This window comes from Myotis daubentonii, chromosome 7 (genome assembly GCF_963259705.1).
Source record: "Myotis daubentonii chromosome 7, mMyoDau2.1, whole genome shotgun sequence".
Taxonomy (NCBI): domain Eukaryota; kingdom Metazoa; phylum Chordata; class Mammalia; order Chiroptera; family Vespertilionidae; genus Myotis; species Myotis daubentonii.
The window spans coordinates 45781562-45795008 of record NC_081846.1 but is presented as its reverse complement, the minus strand read 5'-3'; the positions used below and the strand labels follow the sequence as shown (position 1 = coordinate 45795008).

Sequence of the window (13447 nt, the reverse complement as noted above, 5' to 3'; positions counted from 1 at the left end):
AGAATAAGCATCCATCAGTAATCCTTAAGCGTGGGCATCTTCTCAATCTCTATCTCAGCCAGCCTCTCAAAGACTAGTGCCAAGGAAAGGAGCTTTTTATATAGGAAAGAAAAGATTGCCTCAGCAGTTAATCCCACATCCATCTACTCTCACGTTTACCTGCATCTCTTTCTTTCAAGACAGGAAGAAGAAATAGGTTTCTACTACTATTTTCAGGACTAACCAGAGGCTTCTACTACTTGGATACATAACCAGGCACAGTCCTGGGCGTATAAACCAATCTGTGTAATATAAAGAGGCAGGAGGCATGAGTACTGGGAACTCAGAGCTCAGAAGCAATCATGTTTTTAACTGCACACAGTTCCAGAGTCCTGGTGTCTGCTGGTCTGGCACTTTTGAATATTTTGTTCAGACTTGGCCCCACAGAATTCTCTCTGTCTTCTTGGAGGAGGTGGTACAAACACAGGGACTCTGTAAGCTCATGGCCCCTCTCCCATTGAAAGGTCTGTCATAAGGGAGCATGGGTTATTTTAGGGCAACGTTGGTCTCTGTTGACAGCTGCTATTGAATGGGACCAGACTGACATTCCTTGGTCTATGCCGGTTGTAAACAGTATGCTGCTAAAATACTATAGTATTGCTTGATACCTGCACTCTAGTGATTTCAAGAGGGGAAAAAAGTCTACTGGATGTCAGCGAGGTGATGAAAAACATTCAGTGAGATTTCAGTCATGCTAAATAAATCTGTCTCATCTATTGTTTTCTTAAAGCTTTAAGAGTCTTTTCACTTTTTCCTTAATGCTAATATATTAAGAGCATTAATGCACCTGAAATTTATCATTGATAAAATGATAGGTATATATTTATGCATGTTTATTTGTATTAGATACATAAAGTATTTAAAATTAATATTGATTTTCATTTCCCCCAATTATATTTATATAATCCTACATAAAATAAGGATTAGAGTGAAAACCTAATAATTTATTTTCAATGTAATGGCTTCTGTTTGCAAAATGTAAGGCTTTTAATGTGAAGTATAATAATCTCTGTATTAGTTTTCTGTGAGTACTATAATAAATTGCTGCAAGCTTATTGGCTTAAAACAATCCAAATTAATAACCTTACGGTGTTATAGTATAGAAGTCTTAAATGGGTCTCATGGAGCTAAAATCAAGTTGTCAGCAGGTCGGTTCCTTCCTCTGGGGGGAAATTCCTTTATTGTTTTGCCTTTTTTCTTCTTCTAGAGGTTGCCCTCATTCCTTGGCTCTTGGCCTCTTCCATCTTCAAAGCTAGCTGAATCCGGCCGAGTCCTACACACTCTGCTATCGCTCTGGCTCTAATTCTTCTGCCTCCCTCCTCCACCTTTTAAGGATCCATATGATAACATTGGACCCGCCTGGAAACATGAGGATTATCTCCCACTTTGATCCTTAAGTTAATCACCTCTATAGAGTCCCTTTTGCCATCTAATCTAATATATTCACAAACCCTGGGGATGAGGCCATGACATCTTCTGGGGGAATCATTACTTTGCCTACCGCAACCGATAAATTAGCCTGCCATCTTTTACCTTCTGGAAGTGGCATAAACAGTGTGGTATTGATGTTTCTACCATCACTTGTCACTGGATCTATCTTTGTCCTCCTTTTGGAAATGCCATTACGAGACATTTCCGAGAAGTAAAGGGGATTTTAATAGGACTAGGGGACTGTGTGTGGCAAGTCAATTCTTCAGCTTTCTTCATCTGAAGAATGTGGGTAAGGATAGAAGCTTTGTCTAGATTAGCCGTGGGCAAACTACGGCCCGCGGGCCGGATTGAAATGAATAAAACTAAAATAAAAAAAGACCATACCCTTTTATGTAATGATGTTTACCTTGATTTTATATTAGTTCACACAAACACTCCATCTATGCTTTTGTTCCGGCCCTCCGGTCCAGTTTAAGAACCCATTGTGGCTCTCGAGTCAAAAAGTTTGCCCACCCCTGGTCTAGATCCTGGAGCTGTTGTGACAGCCACAGAATCCTGGAAACTGTGCACTAACCTTGAAAATGAAAAAGAAGGTACACGAGCTGCCCCAGTGGGGAACTTGAATGCATACAACCACCAAGAAGTATTATTTTAAAAATTAAGACTTTTTTCTTAAAATACAAATCGCAGAAAAAGAATCTTTACTACATGACAGAGGATGGAATCACTCATGTCCATCCTAAGTCAATACTTTATCCCTAGCCCCTGAGATAGGTCATTTTAATCTGTATTTATGTTTTCCTTGCTTTGCTTTTGCCTCTGCTCTGATGTTTTTATGCTTTGAGTGGATATCAATTCCCCTCTCGTTAAGCATACAAACATCTAATCATTCCTGTTTGTTTCCTTCATTTTTAATAAATTTATATTTAAATTTTGGCAAATTGAATGGTCTAATTTTGCCCTTTGAATGCCTATGCATTCAAGTTCTGTAGGCAGATTTTAGCTCTTGTGTTTTGTTTTGTTTTGTTTTTAATTCTATTTTGAGTTTTATAAAAATGGATGTTTCTATCCCCAACCCATAATTTTCTTTAGTGAACTTTTTGTTTAATTTTCTTTTGCTTTAACGTTTTATTTTTCAGACACCTCTCATTGAACCTCACGTTCCTCTTCGTCCTGCTAACACCATTACCAAGGTAATGGGATGTAGGTGGGTTGACGAGCCATCAGTAACCACTGGAGGTGGTCCATACGTCAGAGCATCCCATCAGGCAACCTCAGGAACGTTCTCAGAGATGATACATATTCAGTGTGTCTTGGTTCTCAACATAAAGCAGTCATACACATGAACAATGTGAATGTATGAATGAGTTGTATTTTTCAAGCCTGAGTCAGATTGGAAAGTGATTTAAGGATTTGCCTGGTTTATTTTTTGCTCCAATAAACTCTCTTTCTCTCCCCCCTCCTTCCACCTGATTAAAACCCAGGTCCCTTCAGAGAAGATCCTCAGGGCTGGAAAAATTTTACGAAACACCATTCTCTCTCGGGCACCTCACATGATAAGAGATAGAAAATATCACCTAAAGACATACAGGTATGTTCAGTCATTCCAAAGGCTGTGAGCCCCTCTGGTTCATGTGTAGTGAAATGGGAACATGTTTTTCATGTTTTGCAGGGGCAGCATGTTTTATAATCCTCCCGGTTCTGAAAGGTCTAAGTTGTTTTGGATCCAGCATAACTTTAATTATTCTTAATATTCTCAGCAGTTACTTCTGAACTAATTTGCTTGGGCATTGGTTTAATTGTGATAAAGAGAATAAAACTTTTGTATATCTGTTTACTGGTATCTTTTAGGAAAACTACTATATTTAGATGAGATTCAACTAATATTTACTAAGCATTTATTTATGCTTGAAGCCCTGTACCAGGTCACGTTCTATACATTATCTCATTTTATCCTCGCCTTAGTGTGCTAGGTAGGTGTATGATCATTTTTCAGGTGATAAAACTGAGGCTCTGAGAGATTAATTTTTCTTGTCCAAGTCATAAATCGAATGAGTGGCAGAGTCAAGATTTAAATCAAGGTTGGTTCAGTGATCTGTTCATTCTATCTTTTATTCATTCCACAAGTTTATTAAGCACCTACTGGCCCCCAGGTACTATGGTGTTCCAAGCCCTACAGATACAGGAATGATATATATATACTAGGGGCCCGGTGCACGAAATTCATGCACTGGGTGTGTGGGGGGGGGGGGTGGAGTGTCCCTCAGCCCAACCTGCCCCCTCTCACATACTGGGAGCCCTCAGGCGTTGACCCCCATCACCCTCCAATCGCAGGATCGGCCCCTTGCCCAGGCCTGACGCCTCCGCCAGAGGCATAGACCCCCATCACCCTCCGATCGCCTGATCGGCCCCTTGCCCAGGCCTGACGCCTCCGCCAGAGGTGTCAGGCTTGGACAGGGGACCCCCATCTCCCCCTGATCACTGGCTTTGGCCCCCGCCCAGGCCTGAGGCCTCTGGCCCAGGAATCATGCCTGGGCAGGGGACCCCCATCTCCCTCTGATCGCTTGCTCCACCCCCCGCCCAAGCCTGACGCCTCTGACCCAGGCTTCAGGCCTGGGCAAGGGGACCATCATATCCCCCCAATCCCCGGCTCAGCCCCCGCCCAGACCTGATGCCTCGGCCAGAGGAGTTGACCCTCATCACCCTCCAATCACCAATCACCGGATCGGCCCCTTGACCAGGCCTGAGGCCTCCGGCAGAGGTGTCAGGCCTGGGCAGGGGACCCCCAGCTCCCCGTGGTTGCAGGCTCCGCCCCTGCCCAGGCCTAACGCCTCTGGCCTAGGCGTCCGGTTCGGGCAGCGGGGACCCACAGCTGCAGCGGCCCCGCAATCATGGGCTCCGCTTTAGGCCCAGGCAAGGGACCCCTAGCTCCCGGGACTGCCAGCTTCGACCGTGTCCAGCTCCCATCGCTGGCTCCACCCCTACTTCCTGCTATCACTGGCCAGGGCGGAAAAGGCACCTGATTCTCCGATCATGGCTGGGGGGCAGGGCAAAGGCGGCCCTGGGGCCGCCTTTGCCCTGCCCCCCACCTCTTAGCTCCCCCCTGGGTTTCCGATCACTGTCAGTGGCAGGGGGCTTCTTCCTGCTTTCCCTTTCGCCTCCCTGCATTGTGCCTACATATGCAAATTAACCGCCATCTTGTTGGCAGTTAACTGCCAGTCTTAGTTGGCAGTTAATTTGCATATAGCCCTGATTAGCCAATGAAAAGGGTATCGTCGTACGCCAATTACCATTTTTCTCTTTTATTAGATAGGATATATATATATATATATATGTATGTGTATATATATATGTATGTGTATATATATATATATATATATATATATATATATATATATATATATTGTCCTTTACAGATTTTACTTAGAAAGTAAATATAGATTTTATTCTATTATATAGTAAGCTATATAGCACTGTCACAGATGTAATTGTATAGAATTAAGGACTCATTGTAGCTGTCACTGGAATTAAAAAGTAATAAAGACTAGAGCTGCAGGATTTAGTTAAACCTTCTGGGCTGACTGAGCCATGGTGGGTCAAATAAGAACTTATGTCTAATCTTTTATTCATGATTGTATCCACTCAGTAAAGGTTTAGGACTTAGGATGGCCTGTACATGGCACACAAGCCTTCGTGCTCTCTGCCTGCACCCGTCAGTCAGACCCACAGGCCTCTTCCAGCGGCTGGTCAGACTCACTTTCCCATTTAGCTGAGACATGACCTCAGAACCCATCAGACTTGATACAAGTCAAAACCCATTTGATTGCCATGAACCAAATTCATAAGACAGAGAAAAGCTAGAAAACACATTTTAAAGTCACCATGAAGGGTATGTATCTTTCTAGTGACGATCAACTCTGATAAAACCTGTGAAATTATACCTGGTTCACCCCATAGAAAACCTTTGAGTGTATGAGCCTCAAGATCCAGTCTCTTTCCCAGGGACAGAGATGGGAAAACATTGTAAATTCTTCCCCTTGGATCACTTTTTCTCCACTCCATACACTAACACTCTTCTGCTTGCATTTGTCATAAATGTTTTATGTATTCACTCTTTTATTTTCAATTATAGTTTATGTTCAATATTATTTTGTATTAGTTTCAGGTGTTCAGCATAGTGGTTAGACAGTCATCTATTTTACAGTGTTTCCCTTGATATTTCCAGTACCCACCTGGCACCATGCACAGTTATTACATTATTGACTATATTCCCTATGTTGTACTTTACATCCCCATGACTGTTTTGTAACTACCCATCTGTCATTCTCAGTCCCTTCCCCTTTTTCACCCAGCCCCCAACCACCCTCCCCTCTGGCAACCGTCAGTCTGTTCTCTGTAGCTATGAGTCTGTTTCTGTTTTGTTTGTTCGTTTATATTAGATCCCAATATGGTTACAAGACCAAAGTGGATAGTTTATTACATTTAGAATTTTTGAAATGAGATGGGATTTGAGAAACGCTTTAGTCTTATCAATAATAAATTTCAGCCGAAACCGGTTTGGCTCAGTGGATAGAGCGTTGGCCTGCTGACTGAAGGGTCCCAGGTTCGATTCCGGTCAAGGGCATGTACCTTGGTTGCAGGCACATCCCCAGTGGGAGATGTGCAGGAGGCAGCTGATCGATGTTTCTCTCTCATCGATGTTTCTAACTCTCTATCTCTCTCCCTTCCTCTCTGTAAAAAATCAATAAAATATATAAAAAATAATAATAATAATAAATTTCAGTTCCTAACCTTTTACTGTTGATATTTACTATTTTGGATGACATTTGGAAGCCTCTCCTCCAATCCTGGAAGCTCATTCTTTGAGAGTCTGTGGTCCCCACACACTACTCTAATTTTAAGGGAAGTAAAGGTTAAAAAGAAATTGTGATCATATGACCCAGAGAGAACTTAACCTCTTTCATTCATTAAGTGGATTTTAAGAACTCATATGGCTGAAGGACCTTTTTCTTTTTAAAATTTTGTGAGGTTTTCCCTTAATTTAAGATGTGATTCTGTTTTCCCAAGTGTTGACTTGCGTTAGGGAAATTCCATTAAAATATGTCATCTTTGGTGAAAAATAATGGAAACTAGAAGTCAGAAACTATAATCGCATCCTTGCTCCATAGTACTAAGATTTTAAACCCCTGAAATATAGGTGTTATGTCTATTCCACACCCTGTGACATAAATTAATGATCTGTTGGTAATGACCCATGATGCAACTGGAAGCCAAAGGCATGATTTCTCTTTTCTGCAGCACAGTTTGAGTTCCTTGTCTCAGATCTCGTTTCCAGTTCCATCCTCACCCTCCCTCCTGCTCCTCACCCCATTATAGCCATTATGTCATTGCTGCAGTATTAGGGGGTTGATGTCTCTCCAGATGCAGTATCATCCGTAATGATCACTATACTAGTGATCTGCTGTCAATTCTAAAGTGAATAGGGATCATTAACAGGAGGAAACCCAGTGACAAGTGGCACAGCTGGGTGTCTTTGTTCTGTATTCTCACTGCAGGATTCTTATGCCTGGTATCAGGGCCCAGGTGATCTGGGATCATCTCAATTCCATGTGTTCCTTTTAGTAAAGGTAATCATTGAATAAAAAAACCACATGAGATTGATTTTCTATACCTTTACAAAACTCTGCTCATTGATAAATTCTCAAATTAGAAGAGGAATATTTTGACAGCTCATCTGTTTGGTTCAGAATAAATAGTAACTAGGTGCCTGTTTGCCCATTGCAACTCCAATGTGTAATCAGAGGAGTCCTGGAGATCTAATAGCCTTCTCAGTACATCCTCCTGATGAAATATTTTAGGGTCAGGCTTGAATCAGGACACCCCAGGAGCTCTGATAAATTTCAGTTCCTAGAACACTAGAACTGAAAATGGCCGTAGAATCCATCTTTTTCTCCTCCTTTCTTTTACAGATGAGGAGACGGAGAACCAGAAAGTTGAAGCAATATAGCCACAGTCATATAGCTAATAAGTCGCAGACCCGGTCCTCCAAGGCTTACCCTCTTCCTAAAGTGCCATGGCACCGAGAACCTCCTCCATGGAGACTAAAGAGGAGAGCCCTGGGCTTGACCCAGGCTCAGCCTGTGCCCCTGGGGCTGGTGGCATCCTTAGCAGGGGAGGGAGGCCACCAGTGACTCAGACCCAGCTGCAGGCAGCCGGCTGCTCTGTGACTCCTGCCTGTTCCACCATCCCTTGGGATTCATCCCTTGGACTTAAAGATTCCATTTCCTCCCTTGTACCATCACACCATGGACACCTGCCTTTCTCTATCATCCCACTGAAGGTTTTAGTGTTTCCTAATGTGTGTGCGTGTGCTTCTATGTTTCCTAACTAATGCATGTAGTTGGCCCATCCTGACCAACTTGCCATCGAGGGGCTTCTTAGGGGTGAATGTGTGACTATACAGAGAGCATTTGGAGCCCTTCAGATGACAGGCTCTGTAGAAGTGCTGATCCTCATTACATGGAACTTATTTCTGAGAGGTTTGCATCGCTAATTGCTTGTTTCTCCCAACACCCCCCTGAGGAAGATCAGCCGTATTACTTGAAAATATAAAGTGCTGTATAATTTTGCTCTTACACAGCGCCTTTCACGGAGCATCTCCAGGTGCTTCACAAACATTAACTCATCCCTCACAGGCTCGGGTGAAGGAAGTCAGAATTTTGCTTTGCCTTCATTTTACGCTGAGATTTCCTGGGACAGGTGCAGGAGCAGAGAGTTTCTGGCCCCGCGACCTTTAGCTTGCCAGATAATGCTCCCTGTCTGCAGCCCTTCCGTCTCCCCTGGCGCTGCAACTTGTAATGCTGTTTGTTTAGGCAGCCTCGCTTAGAAGGTTCTCTCACGAGCGAGCTGAGTAGTTTTATTGGTTTGTACAAGAGTTTGAGAGCCTGAGGCCACGCCGTGTGGCGCTGTGTTTGCAGTGAGACCTCTTATGGTGGGAGAGCAGTAAGCTTCTCGGAGGGTCTCCTCTTAAGAGAGACATCTTCGTCTATAAGGGGTGACCTCCCATCCTTTGTGTCTGCCTCCCCTTAGACAATGCTGTGTGGGGACCGAGCTGGTGGACTGGATGCTGCAGCAGACGCCCTGCGTTCACTCCCGAACTCAAGCCGTGGGCATGTGGCAAGTCCTGGTGGAAGACGGTGTTCTCAACCACGGTAAGAGGAGCCACGGGCCCTGGAAACCCTCGGGACACGCTAAGTGCATTTCCCTGGCTAAGCTGTTGCTGAACTCCCACATGGGCAAGAGAGGATTATGATCCCTTGAGGGACCCGCCGAGCTAGCATCTTCATGTAGCAGGACAGATGCAGCGAGTGGATGCTGTTGATTGCTGTGTTCCGCCACGGTACCCTCCTAACGCGGGAGACGGTATGAAGGAAAAGGAAATTGCAACCCGAGTGCATCAGTTCTGATTATGTTTATTAGTTTGCGTTCATGGTTCATTGGTGGAGTGATTACACTCTGAGCACCACACAACAGTCCTGGTGCAGGGGCAGAGTGGAGAGCAGTGAAATGTGTGGCTGGGCTGATGACATGGAAGAAAGTCATGAATTCAGAAGCTGCCTTTTAACCAAGGCGCTGTCTGGGGGAGCCAATGTTTTGCCCACAGGAGGACTGTATTTAAAGTCGGGACTGTGCTCTAGAGGGGCAGCCCTGAGAGCTGCTGTTCAGGGCTGGAGTGTGACTGTGGTTAAATCGCTCATGCCTCTTGTGTGAAGACCACTCTTCCAAACTGACAAACTATTACAGTCATTCATTTAACTGACCAGCATCGGGGACTCTACTGATGGTCTTGCCAGAGTTCTCAGACTTTACATACAAGCCACCTGGGACTCCTGTTAAAATGCGGATTCTGCTGCGGTGGGTCCAGAGAGTCTGCATTTCCTACAGGCCCTGGATGCTGCTGTTCTGGGATCACGTTTTAACCCCTAGAGTGCCCGGGGGGCGTGATCGCGCTCCTCCTGTCTTTCGCCAAAAGTGCCGGGAGCGCAATCAAAGCTTCGAAATGGTGTCCAGTTCTAAGTCTGCTTTTATTAGTGATGATGATATTGCTAAATATGTCAATGTAGTAAAGGTTTCCTTAAGTTTTTGAATATGTAACTTCATTTACTTGCGATTCATAATTTTTTTCCTAAACTGCTGTAAAGTCAGCAAAAATGCCTTGGCAATTTTAGCATAGTTCCTAGGATATTGGTTGGCACTCCAAGGGTTAAGCAGCAGTGATCTACTGCTTCCTGTTATCTTTTGACAAACCTGATGCTCCAACCTGAAAAGGGTCTTAGGCATTTTAAGACATATAGGTGAGGCATTCTGAGCCAAGCTCCCTGACCTGGTCCTTCCCAGATTGAAATCTTTTTGTTTAGAAAGAACACGCGGGGGGAAAAAACACGTTTAAAAATCATAACTGGAAGGAAATCACTGTAAGATCCCTCTAGGTGTATGTGACCTAGAAGCTTGGTCTAGTCACCTTTGTTCAAACAATTTTACTCTGCCATTTTTAAGTGCAGACAGTTTATAAACAGTACAAAAGAAAAACATGAATTCTGATCCCGACAAATTAGGGTTTTGTTTTTTTGTTTTTTTTTAAGTCTGTACTTTCAAAAACCAGTTTAGAGCAAGACCCGGCAGCTGATTATTGTCCTGTGTGGGACCTGGCCCCGCATGCTAGAGAATGTCCCCACGGCAATTGTTGCTCATCTCCGACAAGCTGGCAGGTTGCCTTAGGGACAGTCCTAGGGCGGCCCAGGAGGTGGGCGGGTCGGAGGGAGCCGTGTGGCCTCACTGCAGCCCGAGGTCACGCCTTCCAGCTGCACAGCCCTAGGCCAGCGGAGGGAGAAGGTTGAGGAGTCTCACCCTTGGCTACCACTTCTGTCTCGCCTGACACCGCGGGGGCGGGAGGCAGAGGTGCGACAGCTGACACTTGCCTCCATGCTTCCCACAGTGGACCAGGAGCATCACTTCCAAGACAAGTATTTATTTTACCGCTTCCTGGATGATGAGCACGAGGACGCGCCTTTGCCGACAGAGGAGGAGAAGAAGGAGTGTGATGAGGAGCTGCAGGACACCATGCTGCTGCTGTCACAGATGGGCCCCGACGCCCACATGCGGATGATCCTCCGCAAATCGTGAGTAAGAGCACGGCGCCCACCTCTGCGTGTGGCCAGGGCGGGCGCACACCTGGGCAGGGGAGAGGAGAGGCTGCTTTGGAGAGCCCTGGCCTCACCCAGGGTCAGAGGAGGCACTCGAAGGGTGACACAGCAGTGTGTCTCTTTTCTATTTTGTTTTTGAGCCAGGTACCTTCATTTCCCTTTTGCACGAGTTAAAAATAGAGAGATTTTTAGTGGTTGGCTTCAAAACTGAGTCCACATCTTAACCAGGCTTTGCTCAGTGACAAACGGCTCTGCTTCGATGCCAGACCACCGCGGCCCCATTCTTCCTAATGCAGTACGGCAGCCGCTGTCAGAGCCACAGGCCTTATGTGCTTGTATATATTCATTCGTTTGTTCATTCATTCATTCATTCATTCATTCATTCATTCAGCACATCCTTTCTCCCTGCTCCAAACCTGTGCTCTTTAACATAAAGACATACTAAAGAGAACCTCACTGCTCATTACCGCTTCGAGGTCCCCATTCAGCCAGTGAGGCGCTCTCTCCTCCCATCTTGGCCGAAACCCACCTTACTCCAGGCGCAGCCCAGCAGCTGAAGTTGAGGACTTCAGCTGTTTAATCAGATTGATTCCAAAAGAAAGGACCAAGCCCCTCTTCTGTTCAGGGAGCTCTCCTAATTGGCATGGGGCACACAGCAGCATATGCCATAGCCCCAACCTCAGGGGAACCTTTTCAACAAGAGAGGGCTTGGCACTCGGTTCTGAAACCACGCACAGGCTTATGTTTTTCTGCTGGAAATGAAATTGTTCTCCACCCGGCAACCGGTGCCGGCCAGCTGTGGATGTCAGCTCTGAGTCACTGCCTTGGCTGACCTCAGATGGTTAGCGGGTCTCGGTGAGAGGGTTGGACCTTACATGTCTTATGTGTCCCCTGGGCACTTTCCAAAAGTGAGGTGTCCCTCAGGCCAGTTCCTTGCTGTCCGCGCCTCACACCGACTCACAAAGCCTCTCCGCTCTCCTTTATGTCCTTTGCCCAGGATGCGTCCCCTTCCACTCGCCCTTCCTCAGCGCTGCACCAGGCTTTCCAGCAGCTTCATTTCTATCGCACCGTGTCCCCTTTGTCAAAACTTCCTCTTGGCACTTAATTCCCCTACCATGTGTTTAATGGCCTTCCCTCATCCCAGTTGGCACCATCATCCTTAACTCTAAAACCATGGTTTTTGGTGCCTTTAGCCCAGCCGTGGGCAAACTACAGCCCTCGGGCCGGATCCGGCCCGTTTGAAATGAATAAAACAAACACAAAAAAGGACTGTACCCTTTTATGTAATGATGTTTACTTTGAATTTATCTTAGTTCACACAAACACTCCATCCATGCTTTTGTTCCGGCCCTCCGGTCCAGTTTAAGAACCCATTGTGGCCCTGGAGTCAAAAAGTTTGCCCACCCCTGCTTTAGCCTCAAACAACAACAAATTGTTGCGGGGGGGGGGGGTTCTGTGTTTTTTTTGGGTTGGGGTTGCCTTAGAATTTTATTTCTTCAAACAAAAATTTTACTAAATTCTAAACATCAAACAGAAAGCCAGAGTTTCATAGCCCTAACCATAAAGAGCATCCAGGAACCCTTCCCAGGCTTTGCTTTGTCTGCCCTGAGGGATCGCAGGGGTTGGTTGCGGAGGGGACACAAGAGAGTCCCAGGGCTTGGAGAGCTCATGAACACCATCATTCTAAACCAGGGGTGGGCAAACTTTTAGACTCGAGAGCCACAATGGGTTCTTAAACTGGACCGGAGGGCCGGAACAAAAGCATGGATGGAGTGTTTGTGTGAACTAATATAAATTCAAAGTAAACATCATTACATAAAAGGGTACGGTCTTTTTTTTTTTTTTTTAGTTTTATTCATTTCAAACGGGCCGGATCCAGCCCGTGGGCCGTAGTTTGCCCACGGCTGTTCTAAACCATGCTTTCGCCCTGGCTGGTTTGGCTCAGTGGATAGAGCATCAACCTGTGGACTGAAGGGTCTCAGGTTCGATTCCAGTCAAGGGCACATGCCAGGGTTGCTGGCACGATCCCCAGTAGAGGGCATGTAGGAGGCAGCCAATTAATGATTCTCGCTCATTATTGATGTTTGTATTCTCTTTCCCCTCTCTTTCCCTCTCTGAAATCAATAAAAATATATTTTTTAAAAATAAAAATAAACCATGCTTTCTTTCCTATCAGACTGCTTCCTCTCTCTTTCCCACACCCCCTTTTTCCCATTTGCCTTCATCATTTCCTGGCTCCATCCCCTTTTTGCTGTTTTTGATGTCACTTTCATTCAAGCCAACACCATGTAGTGGTTGTGAATCTGCGGGGCATTGGAAATATGGGAGGGTGTTTGGCTGTCTCAGTGCATGCTAAGCACACCTCAGTACCTAGACCCTACAGAACAAGGAGCTGTCCTGGAAATAATGTTGAGAAACATTGCTGTCAACTGTGAGTTTCTTAAAGACAAAAACATATCGCATTTTACTTCATTCGTTCATTTATTCATTCAACCAATGTTTCCTGAACACCTGTTTTGTCCTAGATACTATGTCAATTGCTAAGGCTGCAGCATTGAACAAGGGGGTTGCACCCCCTTCCCGGAGCTTTCTCCTAGTGCAGGAGACAGACCTTAAACAACTAGTTAGGCAAGCAATCGTTTTATCATGGCTGCATTATGCAGCACAAAGGAAAATGTACTGTTTTAATAGAATATAATATGGAGAGAGGGATTTAACCTGGTATGGAAGTTTGAAAATGCCTAATCCCCATGAGTCTACAGTCCCAGCTGAAG

At 45.3% G+C, this 13447-nt stretch overlaps 1 protein-coding gene across 14 annotated transcripts in view; it reads left to right on the top strand.

Moving 5' to 3' along the window:
- RAPGEF4 (Rap guanine nucleotide exchange factor 4) overlaps nt 1-13447 on the top strand; it is a 259224-nt gene that overhangs the window by 168223 nt on the left and 77554 nt on the right. For 10 of the 14 annotated variants that reach the window (XM_059704059.1, XM_059704062.1, XM_059704061.1 and 7 more), the window contains 4 exons: nt 2610-2663; nt 2955-3061; nt 8560-8681; nt 10466-10649. In XM_059704059.1, the coding sequence (XP_059560042.1) occupies nt 2610-2663; nt 2955-3061; nt 8560-8681; nt 10466-10649 (467 nt within the window). The remainder of the gene's footprint in view (nt 1-2609; nt 2664-2954; nt 3062-8559; nt 8682-10465; nt 10650-13447) is intronic. The other 4 variants (XM_059704060.1, XM_059704063.1, XM_059704070.1 and 1 more) reach the window with 1 other exon arrangement.